This window comes from Oryzias latipes, chromosome 7 (assembly GCF_002234675.1).
Source record: "Oryzias latipes chromosome 7, ASM223467v1".
Taxonomy (NCBI): Eukaryota; Metazoa; Chordata; class Actinopteri; order Beloniformes; family Adrianichthyidae; genus Oryzias; species Oryzias latipes.
Window position 1 is genome coordinate 34422157 of NC_019865.2, and position 24861 is coordinate 34447017.

A 24861-nucleotide genomic window follows, 5' to 3' on the forward strand; every position below is an offset into this window, starting at 1 on the left:
CCCCCCCCATTTCTTCAATGAAAATATCATTTATTTCTGTCATTAGTGTTTTCATTTGTTGTAGGATAGCTTGGGATGCCTTTGCTTGTGCTGTTTTTCTAAGTCATTAGTGCCCGAGCACGTAGTGCAAGGACCCCATTGTTTCTGTTAGGTTTATTCTTCTTCTTCTACGTTATTATTATTCTTCTGACAAAAGAGTCGCATTTTTGAGGCCTTTAACATACCCGAAAACTCACCAAATTTTGCACACGCATCAGAAGTCGCGAAAAAATTTCGTATTTTATGGGAGACCGGCATGGGTGCAAAAAAACGGCTTGATAGCACCATCTACAAAATTGGTTTTCGCAAGCCCCACCATATGCTTCAATGTACAAACATGATTTTTTCAGGGCATGTTTATCAGATGGAAACCTACAAAAAAGTCTCTCAAGCCCCACCTGTCACTTGCACAGGAAGTATGCCATATTGATGTCAATTTGTCATTTTTGCTGTATTTTGGTCATTTGCAGGCCTCGTTCTAGAACGAACTTCCCCTAGAGATTTGTGAATAATGACTCCAAACTTTGGTTTTGTAAACTAGACACATATCCGATCTTATATTGTGAAGCTTTTGAGTTTTTCTTTATGTTTGTGACTGTGGCGGCACGTCGAACTTTGAGGTCTTTTCGAAAACACGACATGAAAAGAAAATTTGCCATTTCTTAGCCATGCATAAACTATCTCCTCCAAAATTGATATGCATGATTGTAGTCTGACTTTGAACACATCTGCAGTGGAACAATCAGGAACAGGTGTAGCGCCACCTGCTGGCAACAGGAAATGACATGTTTTACTTGGAGCATCACTTCTCCAAGTGGGATGAGCCGACACACCTCAAAACTTTGTCCACCTGTTGAAAAGCCATTGAAGCCATTTTACTCTGATAAATAAACACAACTTTCAACGCGGGGGTGTGGTCGTGACAGAACGGCAAAGTTGGACGTCTCCCATGCACACAAAAGTTGCTCTCACGTGCACATTCCTTGTCCGATCTCACTGAAATAAATAAATTTGATGAAGCTTCCATTCTGAACCCATGGATATGACAATCTTGGGCGAGCTCAATAGCGCCACCTAGTTATTGAAAAACACAGTTTTAGTCGCATTCTGCCCTGTCCTTTCTCTGTGCTTCGTCTGACGTGCATGAAATTAAAACTGGAGATACTCAGAAGGGTTTTCTATCAGAATCTGCAGTTTAATGGGTGTACACCTGCCGGTGCCTGCATAAGCCACCGCCAAACAGGAAGTGGTCGATTATGTGCACTCTACAAATTTGATACAAATTTCATAAAAAAATCTGCCGTTTGTCTCAACAAGCTGAGATTTCAGAATTAGATGCCTCTTACAAACTCCACCTTTGATATGTAACACTATAGGGTCTACAAGAAACTTCATCACTCTATTGTACAGAAAGTAATCTTTGAAATTTGGGACGCAAACAAATATTTTTATCATAACTTCTGTTTAGGTTATCAGCACTAAACTTTCCCAGCATATATGGATTTATGTGCTACTGCTTCCTAAATATTTTCAGAATTTAAACGTGCATTTTCACATTTGCACATTTTCTTTCTTTAACACTGAAATAACTTTTTTTCTTTTAATGGGATTATTTAGATCATTCACAGTAAGTGTAACTGTTTTTATATTACGACCCAGTGCTAAATTTCTTCCCAAACTTGGGATGTCCAGCCCAAAAAACCTGTAGCCCCAAAAAGAAAAGTGGAATGAGCATTTTCCATTCCTTTCCCCTATTGGTCTGAGAGGAGGGATTCATCGGGTGTAAGGAGGGCCACTAGACCAACATCCATCGTCTGTGTAAATAATTCCTAACAGCAAAAATTATTATATGATGAGGAACTCTATATATGTAGAAAAAAAAGGACTTAATTTAAGTGTCATTTGTAAAATTCATAGTGTAACTCGTCGGAATTCCTGGAGTTTCTCCTTTGCTCACCGGGCTGCTCCATTTCCGCTTTTTTCGATGGGCCGTTACCATGGAAATCCATGAAGCAGCCGCTCCTGTGTGACATCATCCCCAATGTTTTTTCCAATTTTTTCTGCATTTATTTTGTTCCAATGCCGTTTTAAAAAATGTGTAGTTTTGGGGTTATGCTAAGGAATCCTCCAGATTGAAAAGCAGGACTTTCTTTTAAAGAAATAAGTGGGTAAGCGGCCTTTGAGAGGGGCTAAGCCAATATAAGGGGTGAACTTTTCCCAGTTTAGAGAGAGAAGTCTTGCTTGCAGTGGTGGCAACAAGCTCTCCACTGACCAATCAGATGCCTTAAAGCAGTGGTCCCCAACCACCGGGCCGCGGACCGGTACCGGGCCGCAGGAAATTTTGGCACCGGGACGAACAGAAAGAAAAAATAATTTACATTTTATTGTTTTTTTTCGAAAAAACGTTTTTATTTTGAAAATTGACCGGATTCTCTCTGTTACATCCGTCACACTTAATCACACATCACGTGATACACCCCGCTAAAATTAAACCCAAACAACCAAAATGAGCAAAAACCAAACTTCTTTAGAAAGTTGCTCTGACAAGGGGAAACGGTCCAATGAAGGGACAAAAGAGGAAACTGCACCCGCTAAAAAAGGGAAATCTGCCTTTTACAGGCAGCGGTAAACGTGCCTTGCGTTGAAACCCCCCCCCCAACCCACCGGTCCACGGTAAACGTGTCTTGCGTTGTACCGGTCCGCAGTGTGACAAAAAGGTTGGGGACCACTGCCTTAAAGTATATGGTGCCTGCTGGGCCCAACGTCAAACGTTCAAAAAGTGTGACAGATTTCATGTAACCTGCCTTTAAGTTTGGATTTGGATTTAGAAATGGTTTATTTTAAGCAATCGCAACAAAAATAAACTAAAGAAAAACAACATAGATTAATTAGATAAGATAGATAAGATTAGATAGACAAGACAGACCAGACCAGACCACCAACGTGTCGTCCTAGCCAAAGTTCCCATTTTTAAACTTGAACATGATTCAACGCCCAAATTGCGCCGTGACATCAAAACGAGCTGCTGCAAGGCCGATGCGCAGCACTTGATGCCCAAATCGCACTGCAGAACCTCTGATCTGATTGAAACTGGATGCCTCTGCCACGTGAAACGCGTTCGGTGTGAATGCAGCTTAAGGGACAAGGCCAGAAACGGTTGGATTCTTTCTTTGTTTTTTGGGGAACAATAAAATTCTATTGTTTATTTTTTAAAATGTACTGGCCTGGTCATCCTGTTTTTCAGCGTTTAGTTTTTACTGGAAAAAGAACCCAGTCACACTGTCCAATCAGATGACTCAATTAAAGTATGTGGTGCCTGCTGGGCCCAACGTCAAATGTTCAAAAAGTTTGACAGATTTTATGTAACCCGCCTTTAAGTTTGGATTTGAATTTTCCATTTAGAAATGGTTTATTTCAAGCAATCACAACAAAAATAAAGTAAAGAGAAACAACAGAAAAATATACTTATACAGAGGTATTATGCACCTATTATGTACAATTATTTATGCATCTTTTTACTTATTTGTTTGTATGATCAACTATCTAGTGATCTGTAATTCTAGTTTTACTTGTCTTTTTTTCTTTGACCTGGGATGATGAGTGAATTTCTCACTGTGAGATAAATAAAGTTTAATTCAATATATCAAACTTAGTATACTTATTGGTGAAATTATTGGAAACTAAATATACATGTGAATACATCTGGATATACCTGTTACTAATTCAATTTTAACGACTTTACATCATTAATAATCAATATTAGCACTTATGCATTTGGTACATAACACATTGAAACCATTAAAATATTGGTAGTGGTAAATGGTAGGGGGTGGAGTTTCAACAGCTCACTCCTGATTGACGAGTGTGGTTTCTATAGAAACACTGACTAAGGCCGATTTGGACCGATCACTGCTTACTGACAATGTCTGGCTTCAACATTATGGTGTCCATATCGGGGAAAAATGGCGACTGAATTGCCTTCATTCGCTGGAGCCAGAATTATGGTGATATCTAACTCACTCAGTCCAGTTCTCAAGAACATTGAATGGCTGCTGCCCTGGCTAATCAGTGTAGTATTAGAGTTATGCAGTGTAAAATCAGTGTAACAGGAGTGTAGTATTTGTATGAGTTTACTGACATGTCAGAGGATTTAGGGATCAGCACTCCGAGTTCTTTAATCCGGTCGTTGATGTTGAAACGCCGTCTTCTTTCAACTGAAACAACGACAAAGAGGAGGTTGTTTATAATTTTTTATTTTTTAACTTTGATCACTTTTCTGAGAGATGTAGACGCCCTATCACAATCAGACACCAAATCAACAGCTTTTTAGATCTGAACAACCAAGCCGACTCTATGCCTTCCTGTTGAGGCACAGCAGGGGGATTATTTACAGCACTGGAGGAACCACATAGAAATACTCACTGAGGTTGTGATTGTTCTTTTTCTGTCTGTCTTTCATCAAAGCCTTGGCCTCATCCTCTGCAACAACATTGACCAAAAATTGTCAGCAGACTTCTATTTTACCTTCAGAAGACTTCCTAAAAAATAAAAAGGTCCAGCAGAAATTCCAGGAATACTCTGTTTCAAACTACATGGGAACACTTTTTGTTTGTTTTTGCTAAGGTGATGCTGAGAGGACACATAGAAACTGCCCCCTGTTGTAATCTTCATGGACAAGAGGACAAACTTTCACTAAACAAAGTTGTCCTCTTGAATTCACTTCTTATCCTGTTTTCTCAGCTTTGGTTGGACGTGTTCTGGTTCAGCAGTTCATCTTCTTTCTTTGGCTTCTATAATGCAACTGTTCCAAAGTGTATTTACAATTTTTGAGGTTAGCAAAGACAAAAAATTTTGTCCTGCTGAAACTGTCATTGCAGTTTTATAGCTCCAATCAATCAAATGACCAAAACGGTTCACCTGATGCAAGTTTCTGGGATTGGTTGCATGTTGGAGTTCAGATAGTGCCTCTTACCACTCAGCTCTTTCTTGATGACGTGCAGATTGGCTGGGCAGCTGTTGCTAATGGCAGCTGATGGGACTTCTTGTCCTCCACTCACATCCTGAACATTTTCTGGCAGCTGCAACAGACCAAACAGAAGACATGTGTCACTGACACCACCTATTGAAAAGCAAAGCTTCAAAAACATCAAGGAATCTTTACGAAAATCAATCAATATCACACCAATGACTTAACATGTCCAAAAAACATTCAGGAACATTTCTGAAGACTAGAGCCTTCTCAGAAAAAAACAGGAACATCGATGACATCTCAGAAACAACAGGAATGGTGAGAAACAGCTGAAGTGTCTGAAAAAACAGATGTGAAAACTAGAATTATTTAATGAGCTACAAAAAGCCTATGAAAAATTAGGAAGGTAGTTCAAAAGAAGAAATATCTGAGAAACACTCTGAACATCCCTGACCACTAGAAATGATTAAAAAACACATCAAGAAAACCTCAGATACACCTGAAACATCAGGAACAGCAATGAAATAAAAAATTGTCCACAAAACAACAGAAATGTTGCTGAAAACAAGGAAGGCATCTAAAACAGTAAAAACATCACACAAATATAGCGAACCATAAAATCACAGAATTATCAAAAAAAGCATTTCTCCTGCAGATTACTCTGACTTTGTTCTGCTGACCAAAACTCCATTACAGACACAACAGTTGTGGAACCTGAAGATCCAGACGCAAGCTTCTCCACTCAAACTGCTTTACCCGAGATTTAATCCTGCGCTTTTCTTGGTCTGGCAGAAGCAAAATAATTCTCATCGTTTTTTATTTCACACACAGAGAACCTCTGTTGCTTTTCTCCCGAATGCCCAGATAACTGTTGACAAATGGGGAAATATCTCTTTTAAAAAAGAAAGCAAAACTCCCAGAGGTTCATTGTCTTCCTCACTCACACAGAAAGGCTGAGGCTCCGCCCACAAAAACAGGAAGCCTGGAAATATGAAGTGATACTAAGTGAGCCTCAAAATGCCAAAATTCACAACTGTAGATGAACCAATCAACTCAAGATGCATGGAAGCAGATGTGAAACCATCTGGAACTGTCTCAAAGCCCTCACCATTGGTAAGTCTTGACAGTTCAGTCAAGGTTGGCCCAAAGGGAGGAGCTAGTATAATGAAGATGTTCCTCCTTTTGGAATGAAGCAACATCGGATCAGTTTTGCTTCTGTGCATTTGTAAACATACTGTGCTTGGCAGCTGCAGCCCAGAGTCCACATGTGTCAGGAAAGTATTATTCAGACTAGAGCCCACACTCAGGATTGTAGTTACAAAGCCATCCTCCACCTGCCAGAAGATCAGCTGATTAACTGGTGATGGCCAGATGTTTAGGTCAGCTTGTATTTTTGATTATGTAAATATCAGTTTGTTAACTCTGATTAAACGTAAAGATCAGCTGTTTAAGTCTTTGTAAAGGTTGATGCTAAGATAGTTATTTCTGAATAAAGATAAATGTCAGCTGGTTACAACGCCAGCCATAAATTAGATAAGATAGATAAGATTAGATAGACAAGTAAAAAAACAATACAAGACAGACCATTGTCTCGATTAAAATATAAAAAATATCATAAAGTTCAGGAGGAAAACTATCAGTTTCTCCCCATGTTGGATTTGGACTCCACCCACTTATTGTGTCAATAAACATTTCACATGCCCAAAGCCGAGTCCCTAATTGTTAGACACAACGTGTCGTCCTAGCCAAAGTCCCAATTTTTAAATTCTGAACATGATTCAATGCCCAAATCACGCCGTGAAAATCAAAACGAGCTGCTGCCAGGCCAATGCGCAGCACCTGATACCCAAATCTCGCCGCAGGACCTCTGATCTCATTGAAACTGGATGCCTCAGCCGTTTGAATTGCGTTTGGTGTGAATGTAGCTTAACGGTTAAGGCCAGCTGGTTAATTCTGACTGACTGGTTCTACATACAAGGATCTCTGCACAATAAACCAGAAGCAACGTGCCTATTTGATGAGGAGTTCCACTTTGATACAACCACTTGCAGACAAAGAGATCCATCTACGTCCTTGTTTTCCTTGTCAGAGCTGGAATCTGGATCTAAACTGTAACCTGGATAGATCCCATATTGCTCACCATTTTTGTTGCACCGTTAATATTAGGTTGGGGCTGTAAGGGGCAGTAGGCTAGCAGGAGAGAGTGTAAAAATGAACGTTTACTTAATTTGTGCCAACACTCAGAGGTAAATTTCTGATAAACTCAGCTTCTCTGCAGAAACTTAAAGTTTTTTCATTTTGACTAAAAATGTCACAATCATAATTAAAAAAAATACTGGGAACTCAAAAGCAAGATGCAAGATAAAACATATATAAAAATGTGTGTGGCAAACACAAAAATGCATTTTGAAAGCAAAGAAAAAGACTTTGAAAGAAAATATTTAATATTTTAATTTGATGCTTAAAAAGTTTTGTTTTTAAAATTAAACATCTCAATTGCATAACAGTGACTTTTGTTTTTATCAATGTGGTGGCACAAATATCACTTCATAGATGCTCTCCAATAACTGGACCTCTGTCAAATTTAGGAGATTGTGTTCAATAAAATGTGAACATTTCTTTTGACATGTTTGCTCCAGTTTACTTTGCTGAGCAGGAATGTTTGCATTTGTTACCTTTTGCTCTGAGGTGCTTTCCATTGGCTGTCTGGAGACGAGGCCCAGCTCAGAGACATGGCTGAGTGGCAGGGCAGGCTTCTGATTGGCCGACTTGGTGGCAGACAGATACTGACGGACCTGCTGCCTCTGAGCCTCTTGGATGTGGTACTTGGTAGGGTTCTCCAGATGAGTCTGCACCTGTTTGGATTCATAGATAGATGTGAAAATCAGACAGCATGATGGGAACTGCAGGAAAGCACAGCAATGTAAAAATATGTGGAGCTGGAAAAAAAGTTTTTCTAAAACTGCTGTTCTTTTCAGCTATTCCTTTTGTATTTGGTCATCTCAATAACCATGCAGCTCCAGGAACCTCCTCACCTTCAGCACCTCCAGAGGGACCTGGGCAGGTGTGCAGGGCAACACGGACACAGGGATGGGTGAGGAGGAAGTGTTGCAGCGCTGCTGCTGGACCTCCATCTTCTGTTCCTGCTCAAGAACCTGCTGACGCATCAGGTCCTGCCTCATCAGAACCCTACAGGAGGACAGAAAAACCAGCTCCAACCTCCCTGCCCTCACAAGGAAAGACAGCTCAGACTACTGGTTTACCTGGACAACATGACTGGCTGCAACAAGGAAGAGGATGATGAAGATGATGGTGCAGTTGAGGAGCTGAACACAAGACAAAATGAGGTCACACTACTTCAACCAGAGCTCATTCACTGTAAGTCAGGTGGAAGGAGGTTAGTCTTGAGAGTGTTACCTGATGGCGATGGGCTGACTCTTGATCTGGTAAAAGGTGTCACAATCGGCAGGAATAAAATCTTCGACCTCTATGTCAGCCACAATCCCAGACTCAACCCTAAAGCACAGACATCCGGCCAATCAGCAGTCAGACCTCTATCTAATCAAAGCTTTGCTCTACATCTGTCTGTTCTCGCCTGGGTCGGCAATGGAAGGTGGGCTCACAGGACTCTAAGTGAGGTGCCTTACCACCCAACCAGAACACTTCACTCACTAAATGCAGGACTGCTTGTGGTTCCTAGAATTAGTAAAAGTATGGCTGGAGGTAGAGCGTTTAGCCACCAAGCCCCTGTTTTATGGAATAAACTCCCAGCTCATGTAAGAGAGGCCGACTCAGTTTCTACATTCAAAGTTAGACTGAAAACATTCCTCTTTGGACAGGCTTATTGTCAGACTAGTTAGTATTCAGGGATTATTTAACTTTTTATAAACTTGTTTGAGTTAAACTTAATAACAATTAGTTGCTAGTAGGCTGCTCAGATCCTGCCTACATTTTAACCCATCTTCACCCAGACCCGACCTGACCCTTGCACCACACACACTTCAAGGGATGATCTGATCCCATTGCAACCACACAAATATTTTCGAGGGACCGCCAGATCCCGCTTGCACTACAATCTATCAATGACTGTACCCACAGACTACTGACAAGACCCCCCCCCCCCATACACACACACCTTTTTTTAAGTCTAGCCCTGACCTGAACCCTGAGCTTAACCCATCTACTTCTCCTCTCCTCCATTCTTCATACTTTATTTATCATTCAGTTCTGCATACCTCTGCTTGGTGCAGTGCGATTCATGTATTGTCCCTCTATGATTCCAGATTCCATGCTCCTGTACTTGGTTGTGGACCTTACCTCTGGCTCATCTGTGCTCCTGTACCTGACCATGTCCTTCGTGTCTGCTACTGCTTTTACACTTGGTTGTGGACCCTACCTCTGGCTCGTCTCGCGCCCCCAGCCGTCCCCCTACTCATCTGGATGAAGCCCATGAGAGCTGCAACTTTAAAGTCAATAATGAAATATAATAACAATAAATAAAAACCCAATACTTTTCAGGCTGTTTTTGTTCTGATTTAATATAAAATGTAATAACCTGAAAGCAGAATTAGGAAATCTGTTGTAAATCTCTTCTTGTTTGCTCAGCATGTTTGAAGTTGATTTTATAGTTAGATGACAATAAAGACTGTAACTCTGTGTGGAGTTATTACAGTTATTTAAAATCTGACATAAAACAGAGTAACGTACTGCAAATGGTGAAGAAGTCATCTTCCTTCTAAAACTGGAAACAGCATTAACCTGTTTTATCAGCTGAAGCAGATCCACCAATCATGTTCAATGTCACTGAAGGAAACCAGGATTCTCCAGCAAAAACAACAACGATCAGACCTGAACAGCAGCAACAGTCTGACTACCAGGAAACTACTATTATTATTAATAGTAGTGTTATGTTATTGCATTTTTTTAATATGGAGCTTTTGTTGATTTCCCTTTTATAATTTGTTTTTCCTCATGTATGTGGTTCTTTTAAATACACTATGGACTCCTCATGCTGGTCAGAGCTTCCAACTCCAACTGTGGAAGGACTTTTAAGACTCTGTTGTTGCTCACTAAATAAACTGTTCTCTCTCCCTTTGACAAGCCTGGTTGTCATTTGCCCTGCTCCCTGTTGATCTGAACAGCAGAAGTAGAGGTGGCAAGAGCAATTGCCCACCTTGTAACAAATACCTCTGCATCATTGGCTGCTATAGGCAAAAAGTAAGATAAACTGATGATGTGGCCCCCATCCTGCCCTGAGAACCTTTGGAGCATCCTCAGGCAAAATGTCTTAACAGGTCAAATGTAACTTGACCTGTTATGATATTTCAAATTGAAATAGCTTTTAATTTCAGACAATATGACCTCTTAATGCAGCAAGTTCAACAAATTACCATTTTCAGTTCTTCAGAATCTATTAAATGATGTGGAACTCTGTTGTGTGCAATAATGTGGAACAGTGCTTGGAAAGTTTTAATTAAAAAAAAATACTGTTATCCGTAGGTTTGATTTATAACATTTAATATATACTCTAAGGCAGGGGTGTCAATCTCATTTTCACTGAGGGCCAAATCTGCATAGCGGCTGTCCTCAAAGGGCCAGATATAACTTATACATTCAACTACATGTAATGAAAAATAAACTTAACTACTCCTAAATATTAAACAACTAATTTATTTATTTGTAAAGGGACAATTACAGTTGCATAGAAAACATGTTTGCTTGTTACTTTAGCATAAATCCTTTTCAATTAGATTCTGTCAGGTTAGATTATATGGACAGTGTTTAAGTCCTAATGTATAGTTGCTCAATCTGATATTTCAAGTCAGATTCCCCCTAGATATGAATAAATAAACACCAATTTTTATTTTTTATTTTAAAGAATCAAAAACTTTTATGCTCTCGGGGGCCACATAAATGACATGGAGGGCCACATTTGACCCCGGGCCTTGAGTTTGACATATGTGCTCTAAGGGTTAGTGATTTGAAAATTATCCTGACTGTCATTTGCATTGAGGATTTAGACAAATCATAGAAAAATATAATTTGCATAATAATTTGGAAACTGCTACGACTAAAACAGCTGCTTTCTAATAATGTCTGTTTGAAGGACAAATTTCTGTGTTCAAGCACTTTTAAAAATATTAAAGTGAAAGTATTCCGGGGCTAGCCTGCGGTGACGAGGCTCCGGCTGCGTGGTGAGCTGCTCCTGGGCCCTCTCGGCCCTGGCCTCATCCTTGACCTATGTCTCGGTGTCCAGCAACCGTGGCCCCAATGGCTGCCGCCTGGTACAGCGGAGCCTGCCTGTCCTGTGGCGATTTCCTCTCCTAGATCAAAGAAATGACTCACCACAGCGCCTTGGCTTCACCAACTCACTTCAGTGTGGTATGGCAGGCTGTGGGTAACGCTGCTGTCGCTGAGATGGGGGGTCAAACTGACAATGGTTAAGACCTCTGGCTGGGAGGAAATTTATGGTGCGAACAACTACCTCCATGATGTGGTCCATTTTCAAGGACTTACAACACAATGCCTCCTGGTGCAAAATACATTGAAATGTTCAGAAACCATCTCCTCTTTCTTTGTGAACTTTGTCACGACACCTGCTTTCTTTCCGATCATGGATTGTGCGCCGTCTGTAGCCAGGCTGACCATACAGGACCAGTCCACCTCAACTCTGTCCAGTGCAGCAACGACAGGTCCAAAAATGTACTCGCCTGTTGTCATGTAGGCACCAACTCTAAAAATTATTCGGCAACAGTCAAATGTGATGTCAGTGCTCTCATAAATTGCAACAGAAAATGCAATTAATGACTTGACTCTGTGTTTCAATTGGCTGTCTTGTCAGGCTAATATTGGCAAAGGTTTGTCGCTTCTTAGGACATAGGAGTTCAGCTGCCTTCATCATGCATCTTTTAACAAAGTCACCGTCGGAATACGGTTTTGATGCTAATGCTATTTCGCGAGCAATTAGTTAGCTGGTTTTTAACCATGGCTTCACCGACTTTTCGGTTTTGGGTGAAAATTGACTGGTATTTTCTCACAACCGCCAGTGATTTGTTGATCTTCTATCTCTTAGTTGTTTGCAAGCTGTCATGTTTTTCCCTCTAATGAATCTCGTAGTGGCGGCGAATATTATATTCCTTAAATAACGAAACTTGTTGCAAACACACCACGCACAAAAGTTTTCCCGTGCGTCTCCTTAAATAAATAGGACGTGGTCAATTTTTCTTTGAAAATTCTACAGTCTATTGTTCTCTGTTTGATAATGATATTTTGGGTGATGAGGGTGTAGTTGGGAGGTAGAAACAATGTTGTAACAAGCTGCAGATGGTGCATTAATACAGTCTGCTGTTTGGTATGTCTCAGTGATAGGGCTTGTCTTTTACTCTGACCAATACAGTGCACCCCCTAGTTGAGAATGCTAGAATTGCATTTAATTAAAAAAATGAAATCCATTACCCTGCGGGCCTGATCGGACCTCCTTGTGTGCCGGTTCTGGCTCGCGGGCCGTATGTTTGACACCCCTGCGCTAAACGGTTTATATTAACAATACGTACAGCCATCTTTGCAAAACATTTGGATGTTGTTTTATTAGTTGGGCAAAAAGCAGACACGCTGCTGAGGCCGGCTCTAGGATGACGTCATAAAATGGGCGAAGCCAGTGCCTTAAAGTCAAGTTGTCTCACTTCTCAGTAAGAAAAGTAACTGTTAAAATAACTAATATCTTACAAAAATAAATCGTTCTTTAGTGTGCCAAAGGTAATATATTATCATATATATATGGATATACAGTGGTGAGAGGAGCCGGTTTAGCTCGTGCTGGTTTGCGGCGCCTTCCGTCCGTGAAACCAGGGTTCGAATCCGGGCTGCTCCCTGTTCCCTTCTCTACTTCTGTGCCGGTCCCAAGCCCGGTTGCTTTGAGAAGGGAGGAAGGGCATCCGGCGTAAAACATTGCCAAGTTTACCATGCGACTTGTTCGCTGTGGCGACCCCTGACGGCACAATCCGAAAGAGAAAGATGGATATACAGTGGTGGCCAAAGTTGTTGGTACCCCTCAGTTAAAGAAAGAAAGTCCACAATGCTCACTGAAATGACTTGAAACATTCAAAAGTAACAAGAAATTAAAATTTATTGAAGATTAAATAATCAAAATCAGCCATTACTTTTGAGTTGTTGATTAACAGAATTATTTAAAAAAAAATAATAACAATAATGAAAAAAGGCTGAACAAAAATGATGGTACCTATAACTTAATATTTTGTTGCACAACCTTTTGAGGCAATCACTTTGTGCTGCTTTCACAAATATTCAGATCTGGGCTCATAGAAGGCCACTTCAGAATAGTCCAACGCTTTTCTCTTAGCCATTCTTGGGGGTTTTTGGCTGTGTGTTTTGGATCGTTGTCCTGTAAGAAGACCCATGACCTGAGACTGAGACCAAGTTTTCTGACACTAGGCAGCACATTTTTCCCAGAATGCCTTGATAATCTGGAGATTTCATTTTACCTTGTACAACTTCAAGACACCCTGTGGCAGATGCAGCAAAGCAGCCCCAAAACAGAACTGAGCCTCCTCCATGTTTCACAGTAGGGACAGTGTTCTTTTGGTTGGATGCTTCATTTTTGACTTTACCATGTTTGTCTATAATTTTGTTTCTAATGTCCTGGGACAATTCTCTCCTTTGCTGTGATGTCAATTAAAGGACATACCTAAGTTCATCATGACCCCCTGGGCAATTAGTTCATTAGTTTATTTTTTTAAATATTTCTGTTAATCAAAAACTTAAAAGTAATGGCTGATTTTGATTATTTTATTTTTCAATACATTTTAATTTATTGTTACTTTTGAACGTTTCAAGTCATTTCAGTGAGCATTGTGGACTTTCTTTCTTTAACTGAGGGGTACCAACTATTTTTTCCACCACTGTAGTTTATTCTGAAAGGCTTAAGAAAAGTATGACATAGGCCCTTTAAATAATTTATTTTTATGCAACTGCTGTAAACTGTCAGCTCGAATTCTGACCTGAAAGACCTGTTAGTCTGCCTTTTATTAGTAAAATAAACTCATTATTTAACCACTGCTATTCTAAATTAAATTAAATTAATTTAAGAGGCTTTGTGTGCTTTCCCACTCATCCATAACTAAGTAAAATAATGGCTAAAGGTTTAATGTATTGTCAGAGCTGTTTGTTATTAGAATAAGTTTAAAGCACATATTATCGTAAAATAGTATCTTCTCGCTGTTTAGAGGCAAAGTATATAATTATAAGTGAATCTGCTGCAGCAGGAGAATCTTACTTGATACAAGGTGTAATTTATTTTGAAAGTAGATGTTAAAGTTGTTATCCATAGAAAATTATAACGCAGGTATAATTAAATTCTTATAATATATTAAAGCAAAACGTTATAAACGAATCACTTTATAGTCACCGAACAACAGTAAAATGTTTTTTTTCTAAAAAATTAAAAAATATATATTTCTATAGAACATTACATGTTAAAAGAACAGCTCAAGGTACTGTACATAAAAACAAACACAAATAAAAGGGAAATAATACTAAATAGCTAAAGAAGAGAGAACCCAGAAGACGCCATCTGCCCCGTCTTCCTGTTGGCTGGAGTGTCAGCATCCAAGCAACAAGAACACAACTCATCCCCAGCACCTCCTCCCCCACAGCCCCCGAACCCTCGGGTCCAGTGCACCGGATGTGGGCACACTAGGCCAGGCCAGGCAGCTCGGAGGACCCAGGAACCGTGAAGTGGGATTTTGCAGTTCTCACATGGTTTTGGTTGGTAAGAAACTGGACCAAATGTCTATTTAAGCATTAAAAGATGCAGACCCCAAGCTATAGCAATTTTTAAGCTATTTTAGCCGTTTTCAGCATTTTGTTAGCTACTGAAGATGTCACAAGGAAGTTCCATTGCTTATTCCAGCATCTTGTTAAAAAAAGGAATTGACTTGGTTTCAGCAGAAGTGACCCATTTCCATAACCAGTCAATGGTTAGATTTATGTCAACAAACTAATCTGGAAAAATCTCCCTGTGAACCGTTTGATGAGAAATACAGGTTTTGATCATCTGATGAAGATAGAGGCAGAGGAAGATAAATGCCCTGCTACTACGCACCCAGGTCAAAGGTCAAATACAATATTAACCTCAGCTTCAGCGTGACGTCACAGGGAGCACTTTTCAAACTTTTCGTCTTAACCCGATGAGTGAGTTTCTGCTACCTGACTGTTGTGACTTTATATGATGTTGCTCCGAGTTACCTTAGCGTGGGTGCTATCAGCGGGTCTCTTAATTAGGACAGACGACAGGGACACAGCTTTCGGGGCAAGAGCATTTACGTGTACTTTACTCTGAAACTCCTCATGGCATATACAGGCCGACAACACCATCTATTGGTGGCGGTGGTTATTACTGCTGTCTATCACAATATACCACATCCCTCTTTTCCCAAGACATGTTAGTCATAACATCTTCAACAGTTGTTTAAACACAAAAGCACCCTCTAAATAATTTGAACATTAGACGGTCTTATGCTCTTAACATAATGGCTAGGCAAATTCAGATTGTAAACAACCTTACATTTAACAATGTGCATCTTAGTGCAGTAGTCTGAAACATCGACATACAAACATTTAACTTATTTCTTAAAATGTTTCAAAACGAACATACTCTTTTCTTTTACGTAACTATTAAACCAATCAAAGCAACAGTATGAACACAAAACTGTCACATTAACTAGTCTCTGTATCTGGCAGGACGTATGACTGGTCGACCACTGCGTGTGAAGTACGGTGCTGTGTTTTCCATACTCTCAGAAGATGATTTCTGTGGGGAATCACATTCTGGTGGATCAACTGATTCTGGGTTTTGAGAGAATAGTCCATCCGAATCCAAATTCAGAGTTGTGTCCTTAAACAAACTTGAGTGTGTTTTCCTCAGATGCCTTCTGTTCCTCCTGAGAGTATTACCTGATGGTGTTCGCACGGTGTAGGAGCGTGGTTCCTCTCTTTGATGAACGATGACTGCTGGCTCCCAACCGCGGCGGGTTTGCATATGCACAGTGTCACCAGGAGATAGAACTGGTAGTGGTCTTGCACGCTTGTCAAAGTGTAACTTTTGCTTTGATTGCATGTCTCGTAGTTTTTCTGGGATGTTTTGTGGAGTTAACTGTCTCAACACATTACTAGAACATGGCAGGGTGCTGCGCAGGACTCTTCCCATCAACATTTGTGCGGGTGACAAGTTCAATCCAGTAACTGGAGTGTTTCTCAGTGACAACATCACTAGATGTGGATCAGTGACGGTCTGGATTGCTTTCTTTAGTGCATGTTTGACAGTCTTAATGGCTCGCTCCGCCATTCCGTTTGAAGAGGGAAAACCAGGGCTGGAATGAGTGAGCTTAATCTCCCAAGCATCTGCGAATGATTTCATCTCATAGCTGGCAAATGGAACATGGTCGCTCACTATTTCTTTGGGAATCCCGTGTCTTGCAAACACTGACTTCATCTTTTGAATGACAGAGTAAGCTGTTTTGTCTGGCAAGTTGAGAACCTCCGGGTATTTGGTCAGGTAATCAATTAACAACAGATACGGCTGACCCCCCAGCTCGAAAATATCTGCTCCAATTTTCATCCACGGCAGCTCCGGAATCATGTGTGGAACAAGTGGCTCCGCCTGGTTCTTTGGTTGCATTTGCTGGCACTGTTCACATTTTTGAATCATAGTCTCTATATCACTGGACATACCAGGCCAGTATAGCACTTTTCTTGCTTTAGCTTTCGTGCGCTGTATACCTTGGTGAGCCATGTGCAGTTTTTCCAGGATAGTTTGTCGGAAGTTCTGTGGTATCACGATCTTGTCTCCTACCATGACTATGCCTTTGTGAATGCTGATATTATGTCGCATGGGCCAATAGCAATATAGTGCTCTGTCTAAACTTTTACGTTTAGCTGGCCACCCATGAATGTGTTTTTCACACACAGCTTGTAGCTCACTGTCTGTTGCAACTGCTGTTCTCAGTCTATTGAGTGTGTCTTCACTCAGTGCCTCTGTAGCCTCTAATGCATACACAACTCTCTCATCACAGCCATTTTCACTTGTGGCGTCATTGTCACTGGTTGCTGTAGCACGAGAGAGGGCATCGGCTATGAACATGTGTTTGCCGGGCGTGTATGTGACAGTGAGTTCATACCTTTGCAGCTGTAACAGCATTCCTTGAAATCTGGCTGGTGCTTTGGACAGCGGTTTGCGCATGATCGCTTCAAGAGGCTTGTGATCAGACTGCACAGTCACTGGTCTTCCATAGACATACTGGTGGAATCTTTTGGTAGCAAACACAATGGCAAGCAGCTCTTTTTCAATTTGGGCGTATCTCTTTTCTGTGTCCGTGAGTGCTCGTGACGCATAACATACAGGTTGTCCATCCTGTAGCAGGCACGCACCCAGTCCATCTTTTGAAGAGTCTGCTTGTAGAGTCAAAGATTTAGTTTGGTCATAGAATCTCAGAACTGGAGCTTGAGTGAGCGCCGTCTTCAGTGTGCTTAACGCAGCTGTGTGGTGTGGTTGCCACTGCCACACAGTGTCCTTCTTTAGTAACTGCCTCAAAGGTGCAGTAACCGACGCTTCATTTGGGATGTACTGTGCCAAGAATTTTACCATTCCCAGAAGACGCTGGAGACTTTGTTTATCCTCTGGAGTTGGCATGTCAATAATGGCTTTGATCTTTGTGTCGTCCGCTTTCTGGCCTGCTGCAGTTATGATGTGACCCATGTATTTCACTGTGTCTACTTTGGCATGTCACCAAAAGTCTCACAGTTCTTTTGTTGAAAAACCTCGCTGGCAGACTTAATGCCAAATGGGAGCCGGAGGAAACGAAACCGGCCCCAAGGTGTGTTAAAGGTGCAGAGCTTAGAAGATGGCTCGTCCAGTTTGATCTGCCAGTAACCATCTTTTTCATCCAGAATGGTGAAGATTGATTTTCCTGCCAGTTTACTACGAACATCCTCATGTGTGGGGATAGAATAGTGCTGGCGTTTTACTGCTTGGTTCAGGTCACAAGGGTCCAAACACACCCTTAGTGTTCCATTCTTTTTCTGTGTTGCAACCAGACTATTTACCCAATCTGTGGGCTCCTTGACTGGCTTTATTACATTTCTGTCTTGTAAGTCTTTCAGTGTCTTTTTCAGTGGCTCCATTATGGACAGCGGAACATTTCTGCATGCATGAATCACAGGTGTGACGTTTGGGTCTATGTGTATGTGGTGAACTCCAGGAAACTCACCCAAGCCTGTGAAGACCTCTGCGTACTTCTTCCTTGGTTGCTGGTGGTTTGGTTGGCTGTGGAGACTTTGCTGCTGCGATTGTCCCAATTCGTTTCACCAGGTGCAGCTGTTCACAAGCTTTTCCACCTAGGATCGACTTATCTGCATGGCTGGACACCAGAAAGTCACACACAGCTTTACACTTCCTTGTTTCACATTCAAGAGAAACTACACCATCTATGCGGGTTCCACCAAAAGCTATGAGGACAGTCTTTGTGGGCTGTAATTGAGGAGCACCAGGCAGCTTTGCATAAACTGACTTGGGCAGAACATTTGCATCCACACCTGTGTCAAGTTTAAAAGTAACTTGCATGCCTTCAATGTTCACAGTTTCATTCCAACTACCATCTATGTCACTATCATCACTCCGCACCATGCCTATGTACAATGAGTCAACTTCAGTCTCAATGTTGTTCATGTTTTTCTTGAAGTAGCCTTTTTTCTCTGCATTTGTTCTGCATACCTTGGAAAAGTGATTATTTTTTCCACACTTGTGACACGTTGCTCCATAAGCTGGACACTGTCGAGGCTCGTGCTTATTACCACATTTGGTGCAAACCACTTGCTTGTTGCTGCTCGTTCGGTGTTTGCCATGTACTGATTTATTGTGTCTTTGAGCTTTCTTCAACGTATCCACTGCTGTGTCGTGGGTGACAGGTGTTGACTGCACGACCTGGATCTGTGCATTGGCCACCTCACCTGATCTGCATATTTCTAATGCTTTACGAAGAGTGAGGTCATTTTCCCGAAGCAGTCTCTCTTTCAGTCTTGTGTCATTTATGCTGAACACCAACTTATCCCTGATCATGCCTTCCTCATCAGCTCCAAACTCACAATTTTTGCTTTTTTGACGGAGCTCTGTGACATATCTGTCCACTGATATTCCTGACATCATTGGGTGTGACCAGAACTGATGGCGCTCAAATACAACATTCTTTTGTGGGCTACAGTAGTCTTTGAATGCTTTCAGAATGTCCTCCATCGTAAGTGCGTCTCCGGCTGGGGTAATAGCAAGTGTGTTGTACACTTCTAAAGCTTCCTCGCCGATGGTGTGAAGAAGAATGGCTATTTTAACCTTTTCATCTTTTTCCAACGCACCTGTTGCAGTCATGTACAACTGGAATCTTTGTTCCCACCTGCGCCAAGTTTCTGACAGATTGAGCAGCAGCGGCGATGGCGGTTTGAACTGCTCCATGTTTTCAGCAAGGTGAACTATGCTAATTTAAGCTAGCTCACTTGCGTTGCTCGGCTGCAGTCTCCCTCTCACACGACAGCTTGCACTTCTGACACCATGTTGTGACTTTATATGATGTTGCTCCGAGTTACCTTAGCGTGGGTGCTATCAGCGGGTCTCTTAATTAGGACAGACGACAGGGACACAGCTTTCGGGGCAAGAGCATTTACGTGTACTTTACTTCGAAACTCCTCATGGCATTTACAGGCCAGATAGAGTCACAGTTTTCCAGCCCAAAAGTCATCTGAAAACCGCCAGAACCCGGGGGGGGGGGGGGGGGGGGGGGGGGGGGGGGGGGGGGGGGGGTGAATTACACATTCACAAATCACAGTCGTAGAAAGGGGATATTACTCGACTGGCTTTTCCACAGCTACCTGTCCAGTCTAAAAGCACAATCATATCTATCTATCTATCTATCTATCTATCTATCTATCTATCTATCTATCTATCTATCTATCTATCTATCTATCTATCTATGATTGGAAGAAACAACAATGTACAGCTTTTGTAGATTTTTTTAAACTGTCAGAGAGATGGAAACACGATTCACACGCAGCTTTCCCTGCGGGAGTTGAAGCAGAGACTTTCTGGGACGATCTCATGAACTCAAACATGGAAACATGATTACCAAGTAGAACTCTTCAAAATAATAAACCTGATCTCTCCTCATTCTCCGTGTCTACCATGCACTGATAAACACAGACATGCAGCGATGAGACCATAACGTTAGCTCGTAGCTCCGCCCACACGCGACCGCGGTGTCACCTTTAAACAAGGCAACTTCTAAGAGGAGGGGCGGGGCGGCAAACCCCCAACAACAGGTTAGATGACAGAACCCATTAAGCGTCTCTACATGGTGCGTTCACGGAGCTTCAGAACATAAGACTTCAACAACCACTCAGCCTAACGTAGTCCGCTATTATATATTCATGAGGGGGAAAAACCCGCCGAACAGACCCTAAAACCGCCCAAATTATGCATACCCGCCCAAAGCCATTTTTACCCGCAAATTTAGAACAAAAACCGCCCAATTGGGCGGAAAACCGCCCAATCTGGCAACACTGTATACAGGCCGACAGCACCATCTATTGGTGGCGGTGGTTATTACTGCTGTCTATCACAATATACCACACTGACAGAGTAAGCTGAGCTCAGCTAAGCGAAATCCCTGAAACTAAAATCCTTACGGAACGGGCCAGAACGTTATGACTCACCGGACCAGGTTGAGGGTCTCGGTCGAATCCAGGATCACATACACGGTGTGCGGCTGTGGGTCAAGATCGATCCCAGCTCGGGACAGGTCCGAGCAGATGCCTGACATATCTCCTGACATTTCTCCGGAGATCCCGACAATCACGGCAAGAAAAGAAATTTTGGCGAAAGTTTCCAAATAGAGGCAGCGGGACCGGAAGAGGAGGAACCGGTGGCGCTGTGCTGGAACGGACTTGTTTGGGAGTTAAGTCATAACCATAAACTCTGTAAAAACTGACAAAACTACAGGAAGCGGATCCAGTGCTTTTCTAGACGACCAATAGAAGAGCCCTTCTGGTCATGCACAGCCAATCACCGCACGCGGAAGGGTGACGTCCGTTTGGGACAATAAGTTATATCGCCAGAGGAGACATCACGTGATTCCTCATGGGAGTGGAGCACCGCCATGTTGGTGAGGTCAAGTCACTGCTGCAGTGCATGCATGTGAACACATTTTTTGCAATATGCCAGTTCATTATGTGGGTTTCAACAGCCAAAATCTGAGAAATGAGTCCATGAAGGAGGAAGGCATAACATTTGACAGGTAAGAAGTATAATTTATTTATTTTAATGCTGCAGGGGCTTCATTAATAGAACACACTTCTTGCTAATCAGCTTAAAATTAATAAAGAAAAATCAACAATCACTTCCATCATTGACGAAAAAGGAGATGTCACTCGTGATCCGGTCAAAATCAATACCGCGTTTAAAGACTTTTATAAAAACCTATACACATCACAGATTAACCCATCAGAGCAAAGCATCAAGTCATTTCTAGATAAAATAAACTTACCATGATTAAGTCAAGATCAGATGACAAACCTAGACTTACCGCTTCCGTTGTCTGAGCTTCATGAAGCTCTGTTACTTATGTCACATGGTAAAGCACCAGGGCCTGACGGCTTTCCTGCTGAGTTTTATAAAGAATTCTGGGAACAACTGGCATCAACGTTTTTTGAAATGGTAACATTTATCAAGGAAAGCCCATCAATGCCATCTAACAAAAAACTCCGCCAACATAATTCTCCTCCTTAAACCAGATAAAGACCCCACTAGTTCTTCAAGCTATCGCCCCATTTCCTTAATCAATGCAGATGTAAAAATTATCTGCAAAGCACTAGCACAGAGAATAGAAAAAATCACTCCTCACATAATTCACCTCGATCAAACTGGATTCATCAAAGGCAGACACTCGGATGACAATGTCCGCGGACTAGTTAACATAATAGACTTTGCCACCATTAAAAAACAGGAAATGACCATACTCTCATTGGATGCTGAAAAAGCTTTTGACAGAGTAAACTGGAAATTCCTGATTGCTGCCCTCCATAAGTTTGGGTTTGGAGAATCATTCGTCAATTGGATTAAAATATTATATCACAACCCCAATGCATCAGTTAGAACTAATAAACAGACTTCAAACAGGTTTTTTCTTGGAAGAGGAATCAGACAGGGTTGCCCACTCTCCCCCTCTCTTTTTGCTAAATTTATTGAGCCTCTAGCTGCAGCAATAAGACAGAATGAGAGCATTAAAGGAATTACAACCAAACACAGGCATCATAAAATTAGTCTCTATGCAGATGACATATTACTGTTTTTAAGTAATTTACATTCTGTAAATGAAACGGTAACAATTATTAATGAATTCTCCTCCATATCAGACTACTTAATTAATTGGAATAAATCTGTTTTATTACCAGTGAAGAGTAATGCGGAGCAAAGACGAAAATTGTTCAAAACATTAGACTCATCCATATCAAGCTTTTTATGGAACAATAAACCTGCAAGAATTTGTCTAAAAACTTTAAAATCTGCAAAAAGCTGTGGAGGCTTAGAATTACCTAACTTCCACAAATACTTTCTTGCAAATAGAGTACAATACATCTTAAAATGGTTAAAAAATAATCCAGAAACCAACTCATGGTTAGACTTGGAACAAGCGTTATGTGAAAAGATCAACCTGTCAGATCTACCATTTATTAGCCAAACAGTAAAAAACAGGATTGTTTCCAAAGTATTAATATAAATGCCACTTTAAGAGCCTGGTGGGAATTTGTCAAAATATCAAAATCATCAATTCAACAAAAAATAACACCCATCTGGAACAACCGGAGAAAGGTAGTTTGCCATCTCTCGGTCGGTGGAGTGTCCTTGCCCCAGGTGGAGGAGTTTAAATATCTTGGGGTCTTGTTCACGAGTGAGGGAAAATCGGAGCGTGAGATTGACAGGCGGATCGGAGCAGCGTCCGTAGTTATGCGGTCGCTCTATCGGTCCGTCGTGGTGAAGAGAGAGCTGAGCCGAAAAGCAAAGCTCTCAATTTACCGGTCGATCTACGTTCCAGTACTCACCTATGGTCATGAGCTATGGGTCATGACCGAAAGAACGAGGTCCCGAATACAAGCGGCTGAAATGAGCTTCCTCCGCAGGGTGGCTGGGCGCTCCCTTAGAGATAGGGTGAGAAGCTCGGTCACCCGCGGAGAGCTCGGAGTAGAACCGCTTCTCCTCCACATCGAAAGGAGCCAGTTGAGGTGGCTCGGGCATCTAGTTCGGATGCCTCCTGGACGCCTCCCTGGAGAGGTGTTCCGGGCATGTCCCACTGGGCGGAGGCCCCGGGGAAGACCCAGGACACGCTGGAGAGACTACGTCTCTCGGCTGGCCTGGGAACGTCTCGGGGTCCCCCCAGAGGAGCTGGAGGAAGTGGCTGGGGTGAGGGAAGTCTGGGCATCTCTGCTCAGTCTGCTGCCCCCGCGACCCGGTCCCGGATAAGCGGAGGAAGATGGATGGATGGATGGATGGATGGATGGATGGAACAACCCGGACATCCTTATAAACAAAAAAATGATCCACTTCCCAGCTTGGCAAGCAAGGGGCATAAAAGAACTAGAGCACCTAATTATTGATGGAAGATTCATAACTCCCCAGGAACTAAAAGACAAACATGGAATAAATAACTTATTGGAATATCAGCAACTTAAATCAATTATTACTAAAAAATTTAAATACAAAGACATTGATTTAAAGCCACCAGAAGCAGTTGCCTCTTTGATTAATTTTTCAATGAATAAAAACTTCTCCAAAATATACAAACTTTTATGTAATTTACATAATAATATTCTACTTCCGACAACAAAATGGGATGCATATTTAAGCATCAGCACAGATGAAAGCTTCTGGTCAGAACTTTGTCTAAACACCTTTAAACTGACAAAAAGTCCAAATCTGCAGTTAATCCATATTGAAAATGTTCAATATGTAAGAGAAACATGTAAACATTTGAACATCAATTTTCATGAAAGGAACAAATAAATAAATGAAAAAAAAATCCATTTCAAAACACTTCACAGAATTTACTACACTGGACAGAGGATATTCAAGATGGGTCTCAGTAACTCAGACATTTGCGATCACTGTGATAGTAATCTACCCGACAGTTACATGCATGCACTGTGGTTCTGCACACCTGTCCAGGCTCTCTGGCAGCAGGTATGTGCCGATCTATCAGTATGGTTTAAAGTTTCAATCACAGCTTCACTATCATTTTGTGTGCTTGGTGACATGAGTCCCATCGATATAGAAGAAGGATTAGTATCAATCATTTTCATAACTCTTTGTTTTGCTAAAAAAACTATTTTAAAAAAATTGGATGAACAAGAAAAATATAAATATAAGTCAACACAGAAATCTGCTGCTTGATGATATCAGCTTGGAAAAAATGTCAGTCCAAAGTTCAAGTAACTTTGAAAGAATTCAGTCTCTCTGGTCTCCCATAGCTAACTCCGTGACTTAGGGGGTGGGGGGCCTGGTCGTCGCTGCTCCTTGCCTTTCTGCCATGGTTCGGTGTGGGGGTCGGGGCCTCCGGTGGGGGGGACCTTGGGGGGTTGACGGGTCGGGTCTCCGCTGAGGCAATCGGCGGTTGCCCCGGCCGGTTGGCTGCCTAGGTCCCGTTGAGGCCTGACCAGGGGCCTGTTTCAGAAAGGTGAAATCCCTGAAATCAGGGAAACCCTGGGTTTTCCGTTTCAGAATGGGAGGTTTGTTAAACCAGAGA

The 24861-nt window shown here is 41.8% G+C and overlaps 1 protein-coding gene across 3 annotated transcripts in view; it reads right to left on the reverse strand.

Moving 5' to 3' along the window:
* LOC101174799 (transcription factor E3) overlaps positions 1-21348 on the reverse strand; it is a 32284-nt gene extending 10936 nt beyond the window's left edge. Inside the window, exons 1-8 of one of the 3 annotated variants that reach the window (XM_023957122.1) lie at positions 18292-19773; positions 8426-8524; positions 8272-8334; positions 8044-8197; positions 7684-7863; positions 5012-5117; positions 4462-4518; positions 4178-4253 (exon numbers count right to left, since the gene is read on the reverse strand). In XM_023957122.1, the coding sequence (XP_023812890.1) occupies positions 4178-4253; positions 4462-4518; positions 5012-5117; positions 7684-7863; positions 8044-8197; positions 8272-8334; positions 8426-8524; positions 18292-19526 (1970 nt within the window). In that variant the 5' untranslated portion in view covers positions 19527-19773. Of the gene's footprint in view, positions 1-4177; positions 4254-4461; positions 4519-5011; positions 5118-7683; positions 7864-8043; positions 8198-8271; positions 8335-8425; positions 8525-18291; positions 19774-20779 lie in introns of those variants that run through there. The other 2 variants (XM_023957123.1, XM_011492597.3) reach the window with 2 other exon arrangements.
* Positions 21349-24861: the final 3513 nt, after the last annotated feature.